Here is a 23,881-nt window from a genome sequence, read left to right on the forward strand (position 1 = left end):
TAGGAAGCCAAATTTCTCTTTTTTGGGCATGAAACTTGATGTTTTCGCAATTATCATATATCACAGTATTGTCAGAGAGAACTAACATTGCTGGGAACAATACTGAACAAAAAAAATTGAAAGGTTCGAAAAATGCAGAAAACTAAACTACAAATTCATTCGTAAGAATGTCACATGGTCCGGTCTGACTTAACACCGACCACCGACATTTCGGAACAAATTCGATGAAAACAAGACGTTCTTCATATTCGTATACTGCCGTTCTACGCATAGTTGCCCCATGTTCCAAAATCAGCAACTGAGAAAAACGCATTCAAAGTTTTCTAGCATATTTGTCTACCAGAAGCTTGAAGCATTTCGGTTTAGCGATATACTGGTTTTTTTCATAAGCAGAAAACTATTGTTTAACGAAATGTGAAAAGATCCCCTCATTTGAGTCAAACAATCTGGGTTACGGGCTAAAAATTCATGGTGGGACGGTTGTGCCTAGAATATCAACATGGGACAATTGAACTTGATGTGGTTTTGTGAAGTTCTGAGAACCAACAAGAAGTTTTTTTTTGTGTTTTCCCGAAAGATTATGCTTGAAAACATCGTTTTATGAAGAAGGAAGTGATCTGCAATACTTTGCAGAATATAAATCTCGTTGTTTTTAGGCATTCGCTAACAAGGTGTACACTTGTTCTGTCAACCTTTTTCTTCATTTGTTAGAGAATTAGTTCGTTCTTCCAAACCAGAAACGAGTGCATTAACCCTGCTGAAAGCGTGGCATAATATTCTTGTACTTGAACCGATTTATTTGATATGGATTTACAAAAATTTACATGATGGGACAGTTATGAATAGAAAATCAACATGGGACAATTGATGGGAACAAACTATAACTTTTTTGTGTTTTCTGGAAGATTAGGCATAAAAACACCGTTTTATGAAAAAAAAAAAGGGAAAATTGTCAAAACGTAACATGAGACAACTATGCGTAGAATGGCAGAATACCAGAAAGAGAAAGTTGTTGCATCTAGCGCGACGTTTTAGCGCACTAAAACGCAATCGCAATCCCGACTTCATGGAGCAATTCCCGACTTTTTACCGCATTTTTCCCGATTTCATACGCAAATATAGACACTATTCTACGATTAATTTACGATATTATCGAACAACAACATTGAAATGTTCGTTCGAATATAAACTGCTCGAATGAAAGAGTGTCTCGATTCGCTTTAAAAAATAACGATTAAAAACGTCAGTGTGAAGAATGAAACAAATGAACGTATAGCTTCACGTTCTTCTCGTATAGCTTCACGAGGGAGAAGAGTTAGTTCCTTTATTGAGAGTGTAAATGGAGCAGTAATATATTGAGCCAGGGTGATTAAGGTGCAACATGAAATGCAGTAATTTCATTATTGAGTGACAGTTTATCAACGGCAGTGATTTTCTAAGGTCTTGGATGATGCTGTTCATGTTTTACGTTACACTTATTGTTATTATTGATTAAAATCTTTTTTTTTATTTGTTTATCCACAGAGAATTGAAAATCTGATTTTTTATTGTCAGATAGAACCAACTCCTCGTAGCCATTCAAAGATTCCCCGTAGTCAGTAGTAATATCTTACGACAAGATTAAGGGGTAATTGTGAGTAGCAAATATTTTTTGCATTATTACTGAGCATTACAGAGCTTCAAACTTTAAATTCTCAAAATGCAAAAAAAAATCCCTTGGTCCGCTCTCACTCAACGCCGACTAAATAATCATCGATTTCATTGCTTGATTATAGGGTCGAAATAAGATCGATTCATCCATACAACTGCTCTGCTCTGCAAGAAACATCGGGCTGCTGTTCCATAAATAACTCAACAATGGATCAACGACTGTCTCCGCTGTCCAGTCTTAACTGTGGATAATGGAAGAACAGATAGAAAACTCTTTCGCCTAAATGGCTACTGTGTAAATGTGTACCATTTGCAATGGTATAGAAGGGAATACTCTAACGCCGAAAAATGGCAACTGTGTAATGTGCTAATTATAGATATGATAAATATGTGACATGTACACGATTAAAATTCGGCTCTGTTACAGCTAAAATGCTAATCAGCCTAAAATAAACAAAAGGGATAAAAAAAAATGGTTGATTATAAATTTTCTCACACTACTCGTTCTAATCTTAGTAAAATTAACTCATGAAAGACAACTTCAACGTAATAAAATTTCTAATTTTGAAAATTGCAATCTTAAACCAGACATCAAACCTTTTCTAGGTTGAGAGAGTAAAGCAAAACTTTATTAGTACCTTCCTTCGCAATCTGATTGCCTCCCGATTCCGCGAACAGCAGCCGAGATGAGGACCGCCCATACATCGTAACGAATATGTTTTCATCCTCTTCGCACGGAAATCCTGCGTTGTGAACAACATGTGTTTGATTTTACGGTCTGAAATCGAAGTTTCGACTTCCATCCGGACGGCTTAGCTATAATCCGCTTGTTAGCGCGCGCCGCACTCTGAAAAAATTTGGCAGTTTGTAAATCGGTTCCATCATCGTTCAGTGAGCTGATCTTTTTTTCGTCAGGCAAAGTTCTATAATTGACTTGCTAAAATTTGTCACTCCCGCGTTCAGTGAATTGAGAAGCACAGCCTACGCGAGACTCGGTCTCATAATAAACCCCGGAACAGCAATGACCTCCGGCGGTATAAGTATCACCTGTTGCATTACGCTCATTGCTGCTAGAACGCAACCAATTTTGTCTTGATAGCCAACCAAACCTAATAATATTATTCGATACTACCCACTTACTTGTTAATTGCTTTCTTGCATAAAAATGGCTTTCGATTGAGGACTGTCTCGTTTTTATACATAAATAAAATGAACGAACGAGATGAAACGTATGGAAATGTTATACAAATTGCATTTCTCTCTTCAGGGAAAAGGTCTTGACACTCGGTTAAAGAAAATGTTCCATGTGACAAGACTATCTCCACGCTGGTCACACTGATACATTTCGTTCGAGATTCAAGAAAAGAAAAATTATTGAACACCGTGTCTTCCTCTTCGTGCGTGATGGGATCGGATGCTGGGGAATAATATGCTTCTGATGGGGTCCACTAGAAGAAAGTGCATCGGAAATTGATGATTTCCGTTTCACTGGAAGAGAACACAACACGTGTTAGTGTTACGCTCTATCTCTTTCTCTGCCGTGTGTTCAGTGTGGGATTTGTATCAGAGACTAATGCCAAACGAAATGAGGAACATAATGCCATTTTATCGTAACTCTTATCTTTCTGCTCTCTCGTCAGCAGCATCTTCTTACACACAAACGATATTCAACGCGAGGGAGAGAGGATAGCAAGGCTGGAGGGATGGCAAGTGGTCGAGCCCGGTTGCCACCAACTCCACAGGTCAACAATGGAAGCAGCAGCAACGGAAGCGGAAGCAGCTCACGGCCACTAGCCGAAATGCACACGAACAATAATACATATTCGTCGTCCCTCGGCGGAAGCGGCGGCGATAAGACCGGTTCTATACAGGAGATGGCCACCTCCCAGATGCTGGAGAATCTAACCGACCAGGAACGTCAGATCATCCTGAATGTGCTCAACCGGGACGAGAATGTGCGCCAGGCGGATGCGGCACGGATCATGTAAGAGAGTTTGGCATGTTTTCTGTTGATCTACTTTTTTGTATTCTATCGTCACACTCTCCATTTACCTATTAGAGATCAAAATATCGCACACTCTTCCTCTCCGGTTGATTGCTGAGCTTTGGTATGAATTTTATATCCTAGTATTGTTAATATATCGCTTTCTTATACTTATCGATAAAATGGAGGCTGACACAATATAACGTTTTGTTCCAATTTCCGATAAAGAATATTGGAAATAAACCACGACCTCCATTGTGTTTTCTTAATACAAAAACAACTTTTGAATGTAGACACATATTTTTGCGCAATATATTTTACGTGCACGAAATAGTACTAACCAGTGGAGGGACAAACAATTTTACTGTATTCAACTTGTCTGTTATGAAGTGAAAGTCACGAGTTACGTACTGCCCAGATAAATCCTCTGAATTTTTCAGAGTAAATCGAAACTAGAGATATATATTTGGTTGCCCGAAAAGTGATTGTCGATTTTTTTTTATTACAGATAAAATACATTTATTGTACATATAATGGACGCATAAAGATGGGATAAACATCATTTTAAAGCTCAAGCTCTTAAGTTTTACAGATAAAATACATTTATTATACATATAATGAACGCATATAGATGGGATAAACATCATTTTAAAGCTCAAGCTCTTAAGTTTTGGAATATTTTGCGAATAAATTTTTATATTAGTGTGTGTAGATTTTTTTTATCCCATTTGTTTATTTTAGGCTCATTAGCATTATAGTTGTAACGGAGCCGAATTTTTATCGTGTACATATAACATGTTTATCATATCTATAAATAGAACATTACAAAGTTGCCATTTTTCGGCGTAAGAGTATTCCTTCTATACCAATGCATATGGTAAATTATACAGAGTAGCCATTTAGGCGTTTATGTAGTGGATAAAAATATTGGGAAGAAATAAAGAATCGATTTTTTTCCCGTTTTTTTCAAGTATTTTGTGGACTAACATCAACTTTTTTGCCAACTAATTCATTAACAAATCCAAATCGCATCGCAATGAACTCAGTCCTCAGTGATTGTCCTGAGAGCACCAGGAGATACTGGAAACTTAACTTCCTTGTATTAAAGAAGCTTTGAACTTTGCACTTAATTCTAACTAACATATGTTGACCAATAAGATATGAACGAATCCAGTGATGATGATAGCTCAAGATGCAGGAACACTGGTCTTGAAAAAGACCATTTAAATTTACAACATTTGGAAAAATGAAACAACTCTAAAAATGGAAATAACTCCAAAAAAGTTTAGAGACAGCACATAAAGCGGCAATACCGCGATAGATTGTAACCGACTGCTTATAATCTTTCTTAAAGATTTTTGGAGATTTCAAAGAATGGTTGAAGATGCACGTCAATGGTGCGAACAAAACTCTGATGCTTGCTTTAAGTATGCCATTACCCGAAATTGACGAATGTAATACAATAGTACGATGTATAGAAACCTTTAGTGGAGGTCAAGGTATGGTCGTTTAATCAATTCTCGTGACGGAAATACAGGGCGGACTCGATTATACACAGTCTCGGATTTATTTTCACTGTATATAATCACATCCTGTATACAATCGAGTCGGAAAAAAAAGCTTTCTTTTAATCGTTTTTCATGCATATATTTTTCGTTTTTTGAAAATAAAAGAAGAATTTATTTTTTGATTCATCCCCTTAAAGTCGTAACATACCTTTCTCAGATAAAAAACCCGAATTCATTCGGGAGGTGATAGAGGATCATATTTGATGAAAAAATTCCTTCTATACATATGTTCGAATTTCAACAATGACAGAGTTATAGAACTTTTTGTTTGTTTTTGACTCTGTTGCCTCAAACTGGCGTTACATTGAATAGTATGTTACAGAAGACGATGTTGTTGCTTCCATTAGAAAGAGTACAGGATATAGTTGTTAAACATCTAAAATCTACAATTCAAATAAAATTTTGAAAGTTAAAAAACTTCAAAGTTAGTAATTTTTAATGTATTTTTGTTAATTTTATTCTAAAAAGTCCAATCAAACATGGTTGTTTCTATCAATTAAACTAAAGTTCACCAATTGCTCTACAATTTGTTCTTTGACACCCAACTTCTATCTATCTCAGTTTCGCTGCAATATCGATATAAACAATTCCTGGTGAGAAATTCAAGCAAAATCTTCAAAAAATCGCGATTTTTACCCCACTGTACATATAATAGCCACTTAAATTTCACCTTAACGTTGAAAGGTTACATTTTTCCTTAAAATAAGTCATATTTGAAATGCAAAAAAATTTTTTTTTCAAACTGTATATAATCGAGTCCAAAATTGTATATAATCGAATCACATATAATCGAGCCTGTATATAATCGAGTCCGACCTGTACTGCTAAACTGCGAATGGAAAAATCAGTAATTCTCACCATATCAGTTTTTTCTCGATCTGCGTTGAGCATTGTAGAAGGCAAACTCGACTTTTCCTGTTCAGCAAAAATTCTTGTGGTGAACTTTTGCGATTCATGAATCGATGGATAACATCAAACAAAGAAAGGCTTCCGCCTTCTTCTAGGTGGACAGCGCGTTTAACAAAGCAAATGAACACGTCTACCGGATGTCAATCCAGCCTTCCTCGTTGTCGACATACTTCACTCGATCACTTTGTTTGCTTTGGTGTTCAGGTTTTGAACTTTTTGTGGTCGTATATCTGCTCTCAGCCACCACCGCAAGGAATCATTCTAGATACTTTATTTAACCATGTAATAGTTAACACTTTTTCTACCAGAATTTTAATGTCTAGTGAAGCTGTTCACGAATAAATATGGATCTTCTGTGAATAATACATAACGGTACTCGGTATAAACAAAAGATTATTGCGTGGAAAGATAAGATGATCTTGTTCAAGGGAAATTATTTGTAATAGATTGTTAGGAAGTGTTCGAGTCGATTGGTGCAAATTGATTGGTGTGTAAACCTATCAAGAAATACCAAAGCAAAAAGTGCTCAAAATTGGACGTTTTTTGTGACGCTATCGGAATTTTGTTTTTCAATTTGTACTCCCAATATATGCCGACTTGAACTCCGAGAACACACACAAAAGCTCGATTGATACGTCCGATGTAACGGTAGAGGACTTTTCTTAACATCATTTTCTAGCTGTCCGACCAATGAGACCGGCGCGAATTAAACGGAAAATTTAGTGTCAGTCCCTATGGACCGACGCGAGGTTCAACGTGGTAAATGAATTGGCTTCATAGTCAATTAAAAGTGAATTACTAATGCCTGTCGATATTCATTTTTTGTTCAGAAAATTTGCTGCTGCTAAGTCTAGGCGCGTGAAGATATTATGTTTTTTTGTTCCTTTCATCTAATATTAGAATAAATAAGTTTCTGGGTTCGATAAATTTGACTTCTATTAAACCCCGAAATAGAGACTCGATAACAAGGTTTGATTTAAGGGGTGACACCCAAGATAACCGCCCCGGGTGTCACCCGGCCACGCTACGCCACTGCTTCCAGCGTAAGGAATCTCGCCGAAACATCGCGAGACATTGCCACAGTGCTGTTCAGCCGGACATTCGGATCAACCGGAAAGGGCACTGAAACGTGAGACTGATGCAAGAACGGATACGCTTATCAACCGGGAAGTGAAGAAAACCTCACGAGCGATCATTAGGGCGATTAAAGAATGGTTGGACCTGGACCTATCCAATCGCACCATTCGACAACGATTGGTGGATGGAGGCGATCTGGCGCAGCGGTAACATCCATACCTCTCACGCTAAGGGTCACGAGTTCAATTCTCACTCCCGACATTCTTCCGAAATGGAAGGTAAAAGTGACGAACCAGCCAAATGTGTTGAAAGTCACTATAATACAGAAATAAAAAAAAACGATAAGTGGAACGAGTCCTGAACAACTACTTCGCCAAAAATCGACCAATGATCAGCAACCCCAACAAAAAAAACGACTTCAGTTAGCGAGGAACTATGTCAACAAACCGTTGGAGTTCTGGAAGCACGTTATTTGGTCGGACGAGCCCAAGTTCGAGCTATTTAACAAGAAAAGGCGAACCCGAGTGTGGCAGACGAGCGACCGACTATGAAGCACGGTTGTGCAAGCATCATGACGTAGGCTGTGTGGGAAACTTAGCGCAGATCAAAGGTATTATGACTGCCGATGGTTACGTCGACGTTTTGTCAAAGAACCTGGAAGAATCCATGCTGAAAATGAGACTGGAAGATAACTACATTTTCCAGCAAGATAATGATATGAAGCATACTGGGAAGAAAACAACAGCATTCCTCTGATCGGCCCAGATCAAACCAATGCTGTGGCCACCCCAAAGCCCCGACTTGATTCTATTGTGAATTTATGGGCGATTTTGGACAACAAGGTGGACAATACTGACATTACGAACAAGAAACACTTTTTTGATGCGTTGAAGAAGGCTTTGGGTGACCTGGACTCCGAACACCTTAGGAACATCGTTACTTTTTTGACGTAGGACTACGTCTAACCGGAAGATATAGGGGGTGAAATGAAAATCTAGGCACTGAACAAGTAGGAAAAAATGCAAGATTTGGAACGCTTATAACTCGAGCATTTCTCAATAGATCGCAAAGGTTTTTGCATCAATTGATAGGAAATATATCTACGCATCTATCATAACGAATAACATTTCATTTTTCTTGAGATAAATAATTGAATAATTGTGAAATATCAAGCATTGTCCAAATGCACTATGTGCCCATTTTTGATTGGTCCATTTTGTGCTCCTCAAATCGTACCGACCAAAACGGGCAACTAGAACAGCAGCGAAATACAACGAAGCACGATTGGAAAGGAAAAAGAAAAAATATGAACGAAACATTGGTCGCAATCTCACACATGCGTAATTCTCGAGCCAACCATTCAGCTTAAAAATCCCCGCTCCGCTACCGTAACGATCATTCTCATCCAAACCGTACACCACATCGTTTCGCATCACATCACACCAACAAACCAACAAGCAGCCATATCTGGACATGACAAAGGAGGAAAAGTGAAGGGAAAGGCAAAATCCCGCTCGAACAGTGTTAGGCTGATGTCACATTAGATTCGCCGCCGCGGATTCCGCGAGTAAAACCGCAGCGGATGATCTACAGTGTATTGTGAATGAGCCATGACATACAGAGCGGGTCGGTTTTGAAAGCGAATTTATATCGAGAAAAAAACTGTCACGGAATCCGCGGCGGCGAATCCGCCTAATGTGACATCAGCCTTAGTCTCCAGTTCCCCGTAGGTGTATCCGCCAATTGCTCCGCAAGGGTAGCTAGGTCGAGCTCGTTAGTACCAGTGCACCAGTCCACCTAGCCGCCGTTATATAGTTTCGGCCGCCGAAGTGATCGAGTTGGCTGGCAAAGCTGCTCGTGACGATAAGAAAACCCGCATTCAGAACAGACCACATTCGGTTCGGTGGACATCAAGACAACAACGGGCAGTTGCAGCGAGTGGCGAGTGGCAAACGCAATCGCAAAACAGCAGCAGGCAGCAGAAGAAAAAAAGTTTGTTCTTTATACAAACTGCTTTGGTGGCAAATCCAGAACAAGGCGGCATCGAGGGCGTTCGAAATGGTTTTTTTCAAAACCACGAGTACAAAGTTTTCTAAATTGGAACCATTCCATAAAACACGGCGCTTATTAGGGCTATTAAACCTTTCAAAAAAGAGTTTACGAAATACAGTTTAATGCATTCTAAAATATTATCCAAAATAATAATTAAACACAAATTGATTTTTTCATAATTTGTTGCCAGGATATGATGAGTATGAGAATTTGGCAGTTGTGCTGAGCTTATTGATGATTGGGGACTTTCTCGATTATTCAATTTTCACCAATTAAATTGCTTCCAGATTGAAAGTACAGTAATTTACATTTAGTTCGACATTTAGCTAATTGGACGGACCTGTAATGTGACATATTTAGTTGGACATTTTTGTAAACATAGAGTTGGGGGCCAAATTATGACCCAACATGTTCCAAGCTGAATGGGAAGAAATTCTGCAACTGTGAAAGCTGTACCACTGTCATCGCAAATGTTCAATTACAGGTTAAAATCGCCTCCAATGCGACACTGAGTGGTGCTTCGGCATGTCGCATTAAATATAATTTACAGTACAACATGTCCCAAGCTGGATGGGAAGAAATTTTCCAACTGTGAATCCTGTGGCGAGTGGCAAACGAAATCGCTAAACAGGTTTATCCGAACAAGATGAGGATATCGAGTGATAACAAAACAATAAACTCTTTAGATTAAAGATGATTTTGTGGTCCTGTAAAGGACCCTTTTTTGGGTTTGCTTACGAATCTTTATTTGGTGCAAGTATACTTCTTCACCGCTTTGGTACCTTCGGAAACCGCATGCAAGTTCACCGGGCAGCAACAGACTGATTGCGATCTTCCCACGCCGTAATGGTTAACCACTTATTGTAGTGGGTCAGACGCGAGGCTTCCGCTACGATACGCTCAAAGATGCATTGACGAAGCTCATGACGCTCATCGCCTTCGATGAGAAACCGATGTCGGAATGATCCTAATTCAGCACCTTATGAAGTAGATAGCATATGATTCCTTCTCCTTCTTCTTGTCGGTTTCCGAGATATTCTTCTGCGCCGTGCCGAACTTTTTGGCGGCTTTTCCACTATTCCTTTTCCACTATTGCCTTCGTGTTTGTTAGAAATACTGCATGTGAACGAACAAATCGTAATGAATATATTTTTTTGCCATCGATGCCTTTTAACGCTCATTCGTTTGTCTCGTTGGACTCGCCCCTTTGGCTGAGTCTGCTGATTTGTCTCTATCCTGTGAGCGTGTACCGCTATAGTACAAAACGCGCGGACCCGCTGAAAAATATATCATTCTCTTTCAAACCGTAAATCAGTGTGGTTGTATGGCATCGTTTCACATCGCATCGCATAACATCAACAAAGCAACACAAGCAGCAACGTGGACGTGTGGACGTGACAAAGGAGGACAAGTTAAGGGAAAGGCAAAGTCCCACTTGAATCGTGCAGGTTTGCAGTTCCCTATTGGTCGCATTCACTGACTGCTCCGCAAGGGTAACTAGGCCGAACGGATTGGTGCCGGAGCACCAGTATACCTAACAGCGGTTATAGAGTTTCGGCCGCCGGAGTGCTCGAGTTGGCTTGCAAAGCTGCTCACGACAATAAGAAAACCCGCCTACAGAACATACCACATTCGGTTCGGTGGCAACAACTAGTTCCAGCGAGTGACAAACGCAATCGCAAAACGGCAGCAGGTAGAAGAAGGAAAAAGTTTGTTTATACAGACTGCTTTGGTGGCAAAACCAGCCACCGTAAAACACGGCGCTTTTCAGGGCCATTGACCCTTTCAAAGAAGAGTTATTAAAAGTTATTCACAATACCAATGCATTCTAAAGTGACATAATATGACATATAATATGAACTGAATTATTTTGTTTATGCTTGTTTTTGAGATTATTGGTGGTTAGGGTCTTTTAAATTGATCATTCAGTTTTCACAAACCCATATATGGTTTCCGAATTAAAAGTGGCTTCAAATTACAACACATTGTATGCAGGATTGCATTAACGAATTTTCTCAATAGCAAGAACTGCTTTCTTTGGTTGATAACTGATGTTGAAAATTGACTGACGTTACATCTGCATTGTATAGAAAAAAATAACTAAGGAGCAACATGATGAGCTATGTATTTCGTGCTACTCTGTTCTTATTTTAAAGGACTTTAATCCGAAGGTCATCCGTCCCTGTATTTACTGTTGGTTTTTCAGAACGCTTATAGCTCGTTTATTTCTCAACAGATCGTAGAGTTCGTCTCCAAAACCTCAGTTCTTTTTCATTTCTATTTACTTTGTTCGCAGAGACTACAAATCTTACAATTCATTCGTCTCCGAAACCACAGTTTAAGGTACGGTAATGTGCTCAATAGTGAAATATATGATAGTGAATGAGCTGAGGACTACCTATGCATTCCCTATCACAGCCATCATTTTGATTGTACGATATGTGTATACGCCAAAAGATGCCCGGCGTTGAACATTTAATAGGGACAAAGCCTTCAGAAAAAACAATATATTTAAAATATATATTTAGAAAAAGCTGTCCCCTTTGTATAGTCCTACGTCACTCCGGTTATGTCCCCGACATTACCCACCCGTCTTTTTTTAAATAAACCATGAAGTGGATTTTTTTTGTCATACTGTCATTGTCATTTGTTTTTCTAAAAAAATAAATCAACGATACTGAAATGAGAAAACGGTCTACTAATCAGTCACTTTTACGTAGTATGGACTGGAATAGTGAAAAGTTTGAAAAAAAATTGTGAGAGGTTGTATCTAGGACACCACCGCATATTTTCGACGTAGAGCTACGCAATTATATTATGCAATCCCCTTGTTTACCACTTCGAATATTATTTTAGAATGCATCGAAATTTTTGCAATAGATTATGTTCTTCGTTACAAATAAATTTGATGAACGTCCTTTTAGGTTTGATATGATCCCTAGGACTACCAAAATATGGGGACGGAAGAATTGTCAAACGATCATTGTATTTTACATTTTACATTACCCTCTGAAATTATTGCACATCTTATGTTTACGTGGTTCTCGAACCGTGAAAGTTAATTCACCTCTAGTATCTGAAATAACTATTTTCCCAGGCTTCTCAGGTTAAAAGTACATTTTAGGGAAACATATTCCGGTCTACACAACGACAAACGAGTACGAACTTGTATGTTTTGACAAAGCGGATTCCCCCAGGCACATCAATTTAGAAGTCCGTGTTAGATAACGCTTGACATTTTACCGTAATTCAATTGTTCATCTCATGAAAAATAACATTTTATTAATTGTGATATACGCGTAGAAATATTTCCTATCAATTGATGCAAACATCTTTCCAATCTGTTAAAAAATGTTCGAGTTATAAGCATTCGAAATACGGGTAGGATTAGCACACCAATCGGCAGAACAAATGTATGGGGAAAAGGAAGTTCTTCCAGTTTTCATGAATGTAAACCGTTTAGAGATTAGCGAATTGTAATGTACGAGGGTCACTATTTATATTTCGGGAATTGGCAACACTGATGTCATGTGAGTCCATCTGACGGTTCCATCGTAAAGTTTGACATTTTTGACGATATACGTACTCAGAACATTTTGTCATACGGACGCTATTTGTTTATTTTATATTTAGTTGAAAGTTGGTCTCGGCAAAAAAATGGAACTTAATCGTGAACATTTTCGTGCGATGATTTTTTACGACTTTCGACGTGGATTATCACAACAAGAGTGCGTCAATCAACCTAATTTGACTTTTGGCGATGAAGCTCCATCAAAAACTACTGTGTATCGCTGGTATAGTGAATTCAATCGTGGTCGTAGTTCGCTGTCCGACGAGTTTCGTGAAGGTCGTCCAAAATCGACTGTAGTGCCAGAAAACATCGACGCTGTGCACGAAATGATTAAGCAAGATCGTCATGTAACCTATTGTGAGATTGAGGCATCCCTAAGCATTAGTTCCACCAGCATATATGCGATTTTACATGAACACTTAGTTGTGCCAAAATTATGTTCACGTTGGATCCCACATAATTTGACAATCGCTCAAAAAAAGGCTCGTGTCGATTGGAATAAATGCTTTGAAAATTGGTTTAAGCGCATGCAAAAGTGTATCGATCATCGTGGCGAGTACTTTGAAAAACAATAAAAATATATTCGCAGCTTAACTATTTGTTTTTGTTCCTATTCCCGAAATATAAATAGTGACCCTCGTATAGCATATCAGACAAATCTTAGAGAATTTTCGATTGGTATGCATATCATGAGAACTCGTTCACAATTAAAATAGTTATTAACGTTAACTTTATTTCATAAAAACGTAACCTGTTTTCTGATTTGGCACCCTTCCTGAAAGACGTAGTTCTACGTCAAAAACAAATTGGAACACTTTGATTTCAAATGGAGGTGTTTTTTTTGTGCCCATCAGTGTACATTTGTTTAGAATATAGACTTGTTCAATTACAACTTTTCTTACGATAGTTTAATACTATAAGGTGTGCCGGTAAGTTTCTTCGGTTTTACAGCAGATGGCGTAACTTGTTTATTATTCCAGTGAATCAAATTTCCAGACATTCGTTGGAAAGCTACTGTTATTGCACGTCTTTTTCAGTATATGTCAAAAAGTTGAAGCGTAAACAACATAGTTTTTTGCCACTTCGAATATGTCGAATTGCGTACCAACGAGAGTGTTTTTGCGGGGAGTGTTACAACATTACTTCAATACGAAGAAAAAAGCTGCGGAAAGTCATCGCATTTTGGTGGAAGTTTATGGTGACCATGCTCCAACTGAGCGAACGTGTCAGACGTGGTTTGCACGGTTTCAAAGTGGTAATTTTGACTTGGAACACGAAGAACGTTCCGGACCGCCAAAAAAGTTTGAAGATGAAGAATTGGAGGCTTTTCTCGATCAAGATCCGTCAGAAATGCAACAAGAACTAGCAGATACACTCGGAGTAGTTTAGCAAACCATATCCGATCGTTTAAAAGCAATGGGAATGATCCGAAAGATAGGATATTGGGTGCCGTATGAATTGAAGCCACGAGACGGCGAACGCCGTTTTTCACGTGCGAACAACTGCTCTAACGTGATAAAAGAAAGGGTTATTTTGCATCGAATCGTTAGTGGCGATGAAAAGTGGGTCCATTACGACAATCCTAAACGTCGGGCAACGTATGGATACACCGGCCATGCATCAACATCGACGGCCGCGCGGAATATTCACGGCTAGAAGGTTATGCTGTCTATTTGGTGGGACAAGCTGGGTGTGGTGTACTATGAGCTGCTAAAACCGAATGAAACCATTACGAAGGACCGACGACAATTGATGCGTTTGAGCCGTGCACTGAAGGAAAATCGGCCACAATACGAGCAAAGACACGATAAAGTTATGTTGCAGCACGACAATGCTCGGCCGCATGTCGCGAAACCTGACAAAACATACTTGGAAACGCTGAAATGGGAGGTCCTATCCCACCTGCCGTGTTCTCCAGACATTGCTCATCGCTAAACCGACCGATTATTTCCGCAAAGGGATCCGTGAATTGCCAGAAAGATGGGAAAAAGTTGTGACTAGCGATGGGCAATACTTTGAATATTAAATTTGTAACCCTTTTTGCAGTATAAAGCATTAATTTTTGCAAAAAAAACGATAAACTTACCGGTACTCCTATTACCAAGATCACGATCACCATTTACACCTGAATGAAGTGAATGATGAATTAAATCACAATTTGAACTCTTTCGCTCAGACCAATCCTAACAAACGCTGTTATCAGAGCAGTGCCGCCATTCTACCCGGGTTCCGCTGGATTAAGCACGAAGATACAGAGGTGAAATAAAATTAGCAACGGTCTCCTAATACAGGTAGCCATGTGCGGCAGTGGCGACGGTGGCGGCGACGGTGGCTATATCAGCAGCAACAGCATGCAGTTCCGATCTCACAGACACAGGCTCACGCACAGAGCCCATGGTTTCGGCGACAGGTCGCTCCGTTCTCTCGCAGCGCGGGCTGCTCTTTTGGGGCTCAAGAGCTCGCGCGTGAGAGCCTATGTTGCGCTGCTATCGTTTGGAGGTTCTGGTATTACCTTTTTTATTTTCCAAAAAAAAAACATCACACAGACAAAGGAGCTTTTACGCTGTTGATGGTATGAGGCCAGCCACCATCAACAGCAACAAATGTGTACACAAAAGAGAAAAAGCTCCCGTCGCCAGAGTAACAGCCAGCCAGCAAGTCAGTTCATACAACGAACCAAAGCGGCCGCACGCTTGGGCCGTACCATCCGACGATTGAGCTAAAAACCTGCTGGATGCTTTACTTGGATCACCACACTGGCTGGAGCGTTTTTCGGTGTAGGTGTGTGCGAGCTGAGCGATGTGTGCCATAAACGGCAGCGAACCGCTGCTCTCGCCGAAAAGGTCGCGTAGTCGACCGTAGAACGTAAGCAACAGTTGAGCTGAACCGCTTCATTAGAGTAGTAGGAATACAGGAAAGTTCTCGCTCGGAGGTGTTTTTGTGTAGTGTATCCATTCGCTGGCTAGTTTCTGTGTTATCACTTTTTTCCGCTTTACCAGATTTCCTGTGAAAAGCAAAGCCGTTTTTTGGTGTCAATAATTCTTTCTTGTGTCCCGGTCGTCATTCACTAATTTGCAGCGGTTTGCGTTAAGCTTTTCCACGCGCAACAAGCAGCCAGAGTTTTTTGAACAAGATGAGGCAACAACTTGCACAAAGTGGTGTATAGGAAAGAATAAGTGTGTTTGCAATTAGTTGAGAATTTTTGCAGAGGACTGCACGATTTCCACCTCTTCTGTGTTGCATCGGGGGAACCAAGCACATCGTCGTCGCAACGGAAAGTGTACGTTTTCTGGTTATTCGGTGCACACCTGTACAAATGGAGTGCAAACAAAGAGGTGAAAATATGCTCAATTTGAATAAAATATGTCCTGCATTCTATGTCTGCATGTGAGGGGAATATATGTGAGCGTGGATCGTTACGGCGTGTGTGCGTGAGTGATTAAGGAAGGCAAACATAGTGCCCAGTGGTGGTTCATTTAACCTCAATGTATGAGGTGGAATGAGGTGAAATACCTGGTGGTCAGATTCTGGAGTTGATATGTTCGGCCAATTATGGGGCTATAAAAGTTTCGGTAGCACCGAGGGACTTAAAGCATTATTACATCTGTGGAAAGTGCGGGAAGATGAAATCACGATGGAATATATTACTAACCAAAAATCACCTACTTGGTGCAGAACACAGGTTTCAGAGATTCGCGAACGAACGGTGTTCTGTTAGCTCTGTTGCGGTAAGCGAAAAAGATAAAAAAAAAACACAGAACAGAACAGAACAGAATCCCCGAGTGAGTCTTATGTTCCGATGGAAAGAATTTCAAAGTAGCAGCAGTGATTCAAACGGGTGGAAACAGGAAAAACCTTCCTCACATTCAGAGCACATTCAGGTGGTGCTGGCGCTAAGGTTGAAGCCGTTGTTATTGTTGAATTTACGGCTGATGATAATGATAATGACGATGTCGATAGGCCGACTGAGGGGTTCGAGGTGGGGGCTGTGAGAACGAGATGAAAGTTCAACTTTTTTAATCAAATCTTGCCCGAGTTTCAGACGGAAAGAAGTCAGATAATGGATCGTCCGCAGCAGCAGTAATGGTGAGGAGAGCGGGGATGTCAGACAATTTTTCCCTTTACCATATTTGCCTGTGCGATTCATTACAATCTCACTTATTTCATCTTGTAACCCTGTGCTGAGATTAATCGCACTACTGGTTGAATCACCGCGTCGCTGCATTCCAATGGGCGTTGAAAAAGTGGTTAAACGCATAACGATGACGATGAGTATATGTTCCATTACTGTTGGCGACACCGTTTAAGAGAGATAGGAGTAATTGCGTTTGTTTGAATTATGATAATTCAAGTGAGAGTGCGAGCGTTGTGGTAATTGGATAAAACCAGATTTTTTTTTTCTGCGACTGTAAACTACGACGAACGAAGATACCTTCGAAGCGAAACATGTAAATTGAATCACTTCGCTGATATGAGCCTTCTTTCCTCGGTCTGGAATGAAGTGTGGATTTGTGGAAGCGTGGAAAACGAGCATGTGGAAGCATGGTAAACGTACTGATTTGCCACATCCGATGGTAGGTTTCAACATAGGACACGAACGAAACCCAATCGCTCATCATGCGGAAGATATTTTCTACAAAATTTCGTCCCACCATCGTCGCGCTGGGAGAAAGGCTCTCTCTTTCCATATAGCAAACAGCGATTCATCATTACGCCCCCAACAATATTGTGGAGTAGGAAAAAAACACTCATTTATTATCGCTTTTAGGTTCAACCTCAGTTCTTGTACACACAACAAATCGATATAATCTTGTTTAGTGTGGTTAAGTCAAACGATTTTTCGTTTCTAAATTATGCGAACGTTCATGAACTGTGCCCGAAATGTACGTGTGTGCATGTTTGAACAGAGTGTGTCACGAAATCCGACTTTCCGTTGGTAATTGGACGCTAATTCGAGGAGTCGTATGGTGGGAGCGAATGGAGAACATTTGGTCAAAAGATGTTCGGTTTGAGTGTTTGATAATTTGATAATTTTTTGAAGTTTTAGTATCGTCTCTTATTTTACTCTGAAAAAAAGTATGTTGGCATTACATTAGCTCACGAGGTTCGTGTATGAGTCTTTTCAATAGTGATTGAAATAATGCGCTGTAAATATAATGAAAACAAAAAATATCAAAAGGTCGAAATTGATAATCAAAAATAATTAGTTGCTTTTTTATTTGTAAAAATAATTCAACGGAAACTCCTCGGCAAGAAAGGGAAACCCCGGGAGGATATTTGTGACGTATATTTTCTGCGGAGCAGTTCCGTTTCTAATGCAAAATGTTCGTTTTTGCAGTTTTTCACTTGTAAAATACACTCTACAAAAAATTAGAGAAACAGAGTGCGAAGTCGGAAATTTTAAGTGATTTTTGATATGCTGTAACTTCGTAAAAAATCGCGTCCGCATATCGATGGGATGTACATCATTTTGAAGCTACAACTTTTAGCTATTAGAATATTTTACGTATATAGTTTGATCCTGCTCTGTGTAGGTGTAATGGACAACATTATCCGGAAGAAATGAAAAAAAGATTTTCTGGACTAACACAAATTTTTGCTAAACTCAATGGTAAACTCAACAGCAAATCCAATTACCCTCATCAACCAGCTTTCATTTGGTTCCTAGAAAGTTCCTGTAGGACCTTCCCATACAGAGATATTCAAGTTTGAATGAAAAATTACCCCTTCGTCTTTGATGATGAATCATTCAATAAAAAAAACCATCGCACAGAAAATCGAAAGGCAGTTTTGGAAACTACAATAAATTCTGCACAAAGATAATCTGTTACTTTGACGAAACAAAAATATTCAAAATTTTTGCATCGACTTCGATTTCAAAAGCGGTCAAATAGGACACTGAGTCCCGGCACCTAGTGGAAGTGATCTGTCTGCACATTTGCTGACAAACTGCCGCTCCTCGCTATTTTTAAGAAAAAAGTCACAGGAGGGTTGTGTCCGAGACACGACCGCATAGTTGACGTAGGATTCCGTTAGATTATCCGTTACGTGCTGATTTAGAATATGTTTGATGAATTACATTGTTAAACTCTTCGATAGTGATTTGGTGGCCCTGAAACGGGCCGTTTTGTTTGGTTGTTAGATATTCTTGGTTCACTCCATCAATGTCCATAACCGAGTGATAATGATAGAAAGATGATTAGTCATTTTATGGTGCATATCACGATAGAAGATGCCTAAATGGAATGAGATACGATGAAAGCCGCCTTCTGTGGCCCTGGACGAGCTGGCTCCTGTGTTATGTATGGATGAAATGAAGAAAAAAAACTCATCAAAGTAATATAAGATAATTATCATTATCGAACACAATTATCAAGTTTTCTCATCTGCAAAAAGTATTATTTTATTAGAGAGAATTTGAAATGGAAAAGGTAATTTGATTTATAATTTTTACTTTCTGAGTGTTTACTCAGCCCATTTCCATTTTCGCTTTAAACTCAACGGAACACGATGCTACATGCCTCAATGCGAATTTCAATTGGACATTGATATGAAATTTGACGAAGCAACCAACATAAAAGTTTCAAATTTGAATTTGATTTATATTCTATCCAACATAAGTTCTATTCATTTCATTGAAATAGCATTCTTCAACCGAAAGATTCTTACTGGAACGAAAATAAAACAAAAGCACTCATTCATCGCTCCCTACTAATTCGCCAGCACGTATGCAATCAGCAATTCCCACGCTAGTTACAATGAGCACTATCCATTTGTGCGCGCCGTTAGTTAAACTATCGATCACGAGGGTATTTATATGCTGATTTACCCCAGACACCTTGGATTTTAAATCTCTGTTAGGGAATACATGTCAGTGGAAACAAAAGGTCCCCCTACTTTCATGTAATTGCAATGCCGATTTCCCCCAGGCAGCTTGGTTTTGATGTCTCTGTTAGGGAATACACTTCGGTGAGAACAAAAGTTCCCTCTACTTTGATGTGCCGATTTCTCCGTATCTTCAATTTGGACCAATCAGAACGAGGTATTTCCGTTTGGAGATTTTTCGATTGTTTGCTAGTTAGTCTCATATGATATATTATTTTATCAATTGTAATGAACTGTTATGAAGTGCTCAGGTCGGTTGATGCAAATATCAGGAAATAACTGACCAATATTTGTAAGTACATGAGCCGTCGCATGTGTCGTCAATTTCGACCAATCAGAAGTGGGTATTTCCGTTAGGAGAGGGGTTGAGATTTTCCAATTATTCGATAGTTAGTTTCATGACATATATTATTTGATCCTATGTAAAAAACTGTTATGGAGTGCCGAAATAGATTGACGCAAAAATCTCATCAATCCATCATGAAATGACTGAGCAATAAGCGTTTGAAATTGGACAACTTTCACGATGTGCTCGATTTTCGATTTTCAATTTGTACCCCAATATGTTCCCGAAAGACGTAATCCTACGTCAAAAGCTACAAGAACGCCGTTGTGCAAGGTCCTCGTATTGCAGCCGCTCGACAATTGTTTTTTAAAGAGTCGATGTTGGAAATGTGGGAAAGAAGGCTATATCCAGCGTGGATCAACATCGATGAATTGTAACGAGAAGCTAGTGAAGTCCCGTTTTCCCGTCATAATGGTCATACACTCTTGTCAACTTCTATAAGACCACCCTGATTCTATTTCGTTGCAACACAAACAGTTAGAATTTCAAAAAGATACATTCGTACATTGTTTAATGCTTAGAATAAAGTATAATTAACGTCAATTTCGTTCAAAAGAGTTTTTTTGTTTATGTATTGTGCTTAAATATGATAATTTCAGCTGTCCAGTTTCTATAAGACCATTTCAAAATTCATAAGTATTATCAATGAAAAATTCAAAACGATCGACTGATTCACATGTTAATAATTGGCAACCTTGCCATTCAGGCTAATAACATGTTAAATTCGTGTTCGAATACTATTTACCAAATGCTGCTGAACGAATTTCTCGATATTTTCCCATGTTTCCGAAATTGCGACCTTGAGCTCTTCAATTGTGATGTACCGTTTTCCCTCAGTGTAGATTCTGCGTACAAGGAGCCCCCTGAGATTTTCAACAGGATTCAAGTCTGGAGAACGAGTCGGCCAGTCCAAAAAAAATAGTTTTGGGCCATAATCCATTACTTAGTTTCCTTGCTGATATGAATAGTAGCATTGTTTTGATGGAATGTGATTTTTGACGTAGGACTACGTCTTTACTTTCTATACCGGGGTGTAAAATCAAAGTTTCGAAAACGAAAGCGTTACGCCGGAGACCGAGATTTTGAGCGTTAATAGCTCCTAAACAACTGAACGAAATGGTATGATAAACACTTCATTCGAAAGATAAAATGTCTACGCGTTCTATACTTGTTACTTTCTGATCCTAAAACTTGTTTCAATAGTCTTAAAATTGCTTTCAAAACAGGCTATTGAAATCACCAATCGGTATATAAGCGAGCGCCGCTCGGAAATCCACTCAGTTTAAATTGAACTGCGATTGGTGCATGCTGTCGCTGTTGTGGTGGAGCTCTTCATTTATCATGAAAGCGCGGATGAACGAGGTCACCAAGAGCCTGTTTGTGCACCTTAGGCCAGAAGGGAATCCATCAGGAGGAGAGTGATGCCACAAACGGTTCCCCGGGAAGATCTCGAAGCAGCCGCTACACACACACACACACATACACGCGCGGAATTCTTTCCGTTTGGATGCCATTCAACATCGAGAAAGATCTGGAAAATAATCTGCCAGTTCCTCTGGGAATTTAAAAATACATTCATGTGAAAGAGTTTATTTCAATGTTTTCTATCCATGTAACACTGTGACTAAATATATTTCAATCAAGTGCTATTAACAGATGGTTATCGAGTTAGCATTAACCACTGGTGGGCTTCCAGTATCGAGGAAAATGTGGAAATATCTAATCGTTACTGAAAATAATCTGCCAGTTCCTCTGGGAATTTAAAATTACATTCATGTGAAAGAGTTTATTTTAATGTTTTCTATCCATGTAACACTGTGACCAAATACATTTGGTTTTGTGATTTTTCAAGCAATCGCAATTAACAGGATAGCTTCTGAAGATTATTCTTCCCCATCAGTAGGATATTTCCGTATCCAATATTGGATGCATAAAACCTTGTGCCTCCAACGTAACGCTCTCGTTTTCGAAGTCCCCCAAATCAGTCAGAATGAATTTAGATTCAACTTCAAACAAATGATCTCTAAATCAACGATAGTCCTACGTCACCCTTGCGGTTATACCATAGATATAACCCACTTCCTGTTTTTTGTGACGATATCCACGTAAAAACGGTAGGAGATAGGATTCCAGAATATGTATGTAATTCTTGAATGATGTGAAAGCTGTCTTGAGCTTTCCGAATCCCACCCAAACCATGCACGAGCCTCCACCAAAATTCCTGGTTGAAAAATTCTGTTCCTTCTCCCTTAAATCACGCCAGTACCCGTTGAAACCATCAAGACAATCCTAATGGAACTTTTTTTCGTCAGTAAAGATAATCTATACATTGAAGAACTTTTCGTGATGGTATATAGCAAAATGTATTCTTTTGAAAACATTCTTCGTCACAACATACCATGTCCCACTGTCGGTTCATGTGAGTTTTGGCAAAACTCAGACGTCTTCCGATGTGAGATGGTATGAGATGAGAAGGTTTAACCTTTTAGCCTTCTTTATGTGAGGATTTTTTACCAAAATTTGACGAATTGTCACCCGAGTAACATTTAAATTGAAATACTGCTTTATTTGCATAAGCGATTTTGAGGTATTCGAATCTGTTTTAGCTATTTTCCGCTTATCCCGGTCAGAGAGCTTCGATTTACGTGTAGCTCTCTCCTTCTTACCGTATCCTTGAGGATTCGTCAAATAATTGAGCACTACTTGATGGGATCGTCCCATCCGACGAGAAATTTCTCAGATACCAATATTTTCTTGGTTATATGCATCGATTTGTCTTTTTTTTCGCTCCGTGATCATTTTTCCCTTCGGCATTTTCCAGATTTATTGATCGAAACAACTAAAACAATGAAAAAATGTAACTGGTCTTATAAAAACTTGACACTTGGAAAATACAAAACCTTTGGTTTACGCTAAGCGCTTGCACACACGCATATGAAAATCATGCAGTGTATGGAAGTCACCAATACGTTCACACTAAAATATAAGTTGAAGCATTGTTTATTTATAATGACACAAAGCAGCAAGATCATCACCTGGTCTTATAGAAGTTGGACAGAGTGTAGATGGAACTCGTGTAAAGCTGATTGCGCACAGCTTAAATAGAAAGCTTTACAACAATAAAATAGGTTCTATAGTTGGAACATTTTATTAGTAAAAATAGCCCCATTTAAATATATATAATTCAATAAGTACAAACAAAATGTTTGTGTTAGTAAGCTATAAAAGTCGTCCGAAGACAGTTTGTATGTAGAGTTCGAAATATAAAAGTTAGAGCAAAAAAACATGTTAGGGTTTTTTTTCATGGTGACCCTAACGCAATTTTGAAAAAAGGCTCGGTTATTTCAAGATATAGAAAAAAAAACATTGTACTACCAAGATGTTTCAAATAACTGGGACTACAACATTGTCGTACTATGTTTAATCACGAGGAAAAATTACACTACACAACTCTCGATTTGGGGATCTCCGTAGCCACATTGGTTGCGCGTTCGCTTAGTAAGCGATCGATCGTGAGTTCAAAACTCGGGGCCCTCATTGACCATCTTTGTGTTGTTACAGAATAGCTACGTCCACGCAACAATCATCAGCGATGGAGATCGATCCACGGTCGAAATAAGATCGATCCATCCATACAACTGCTCTGCTCTGCAAGACACATCGGGCTGCTGTTCTATAAATAACTCAACAATGATCAATCAACTGTCCCCGCTGTCCGGTTGTCTAACTGGATAATGGAAGAACAGAAAGAATACTCTTACGCCTAAAAGGCTACTGTGTAAATGTACCAAATGTAATGGTATAGAAGGAATACTGGCGAATGACAACTGTGTAATGTG

General features: G+C 39.2%; 1 protein-coding gene across 4 annotated transcripts in view; it reads left to right on the forward strand.

The window, feature by feature from the left end:
- The window catches only part of LOC129767838 (uncharacterized), a 154,313-nt gene that overhangs the window by 36,824 nt on the left and 93,608 nt on the right, over positions 1-23,881 (forward strand). For 2 of the 4 annotated variants that reach the window (XM_055769094.1, XM_055769079.1), the window contains one exon: positions 3,291-3,634. In XM_055769094.1, the coding sequence (XP_055625069.1) occupies positions 3,354-3,634 (281 nt within the window). In that variant the 5' untranslated portion in view covers positions 3,291-3,353. Of the gene's footprint in view, positions 1-3,290; positions 3,635-15,682; positions 16,147-23,881 lie in introns of those variants that run through there. The other 2 variants (XM_055769086.1, XM_055769100.1) reach the window with 2 other exon arrangements.

Source organism: Toxorhynchites rutilus, chromosome 1, assembly GCF_029784135.1.
Source record: "Toxorhynchites rutilus septentrionalis strain SRP chromosome 1, ASM2978413v1, whole genome shotgun sequence".
In the NCBI taxonomy this organism is placed as follows: domain Eukaryota; kingdom Metazoa; phylum Arthropoda; class Insecta; order Diptera; family Culicidae; genus Toxorhynchites; species Toxorhynchites rutilus.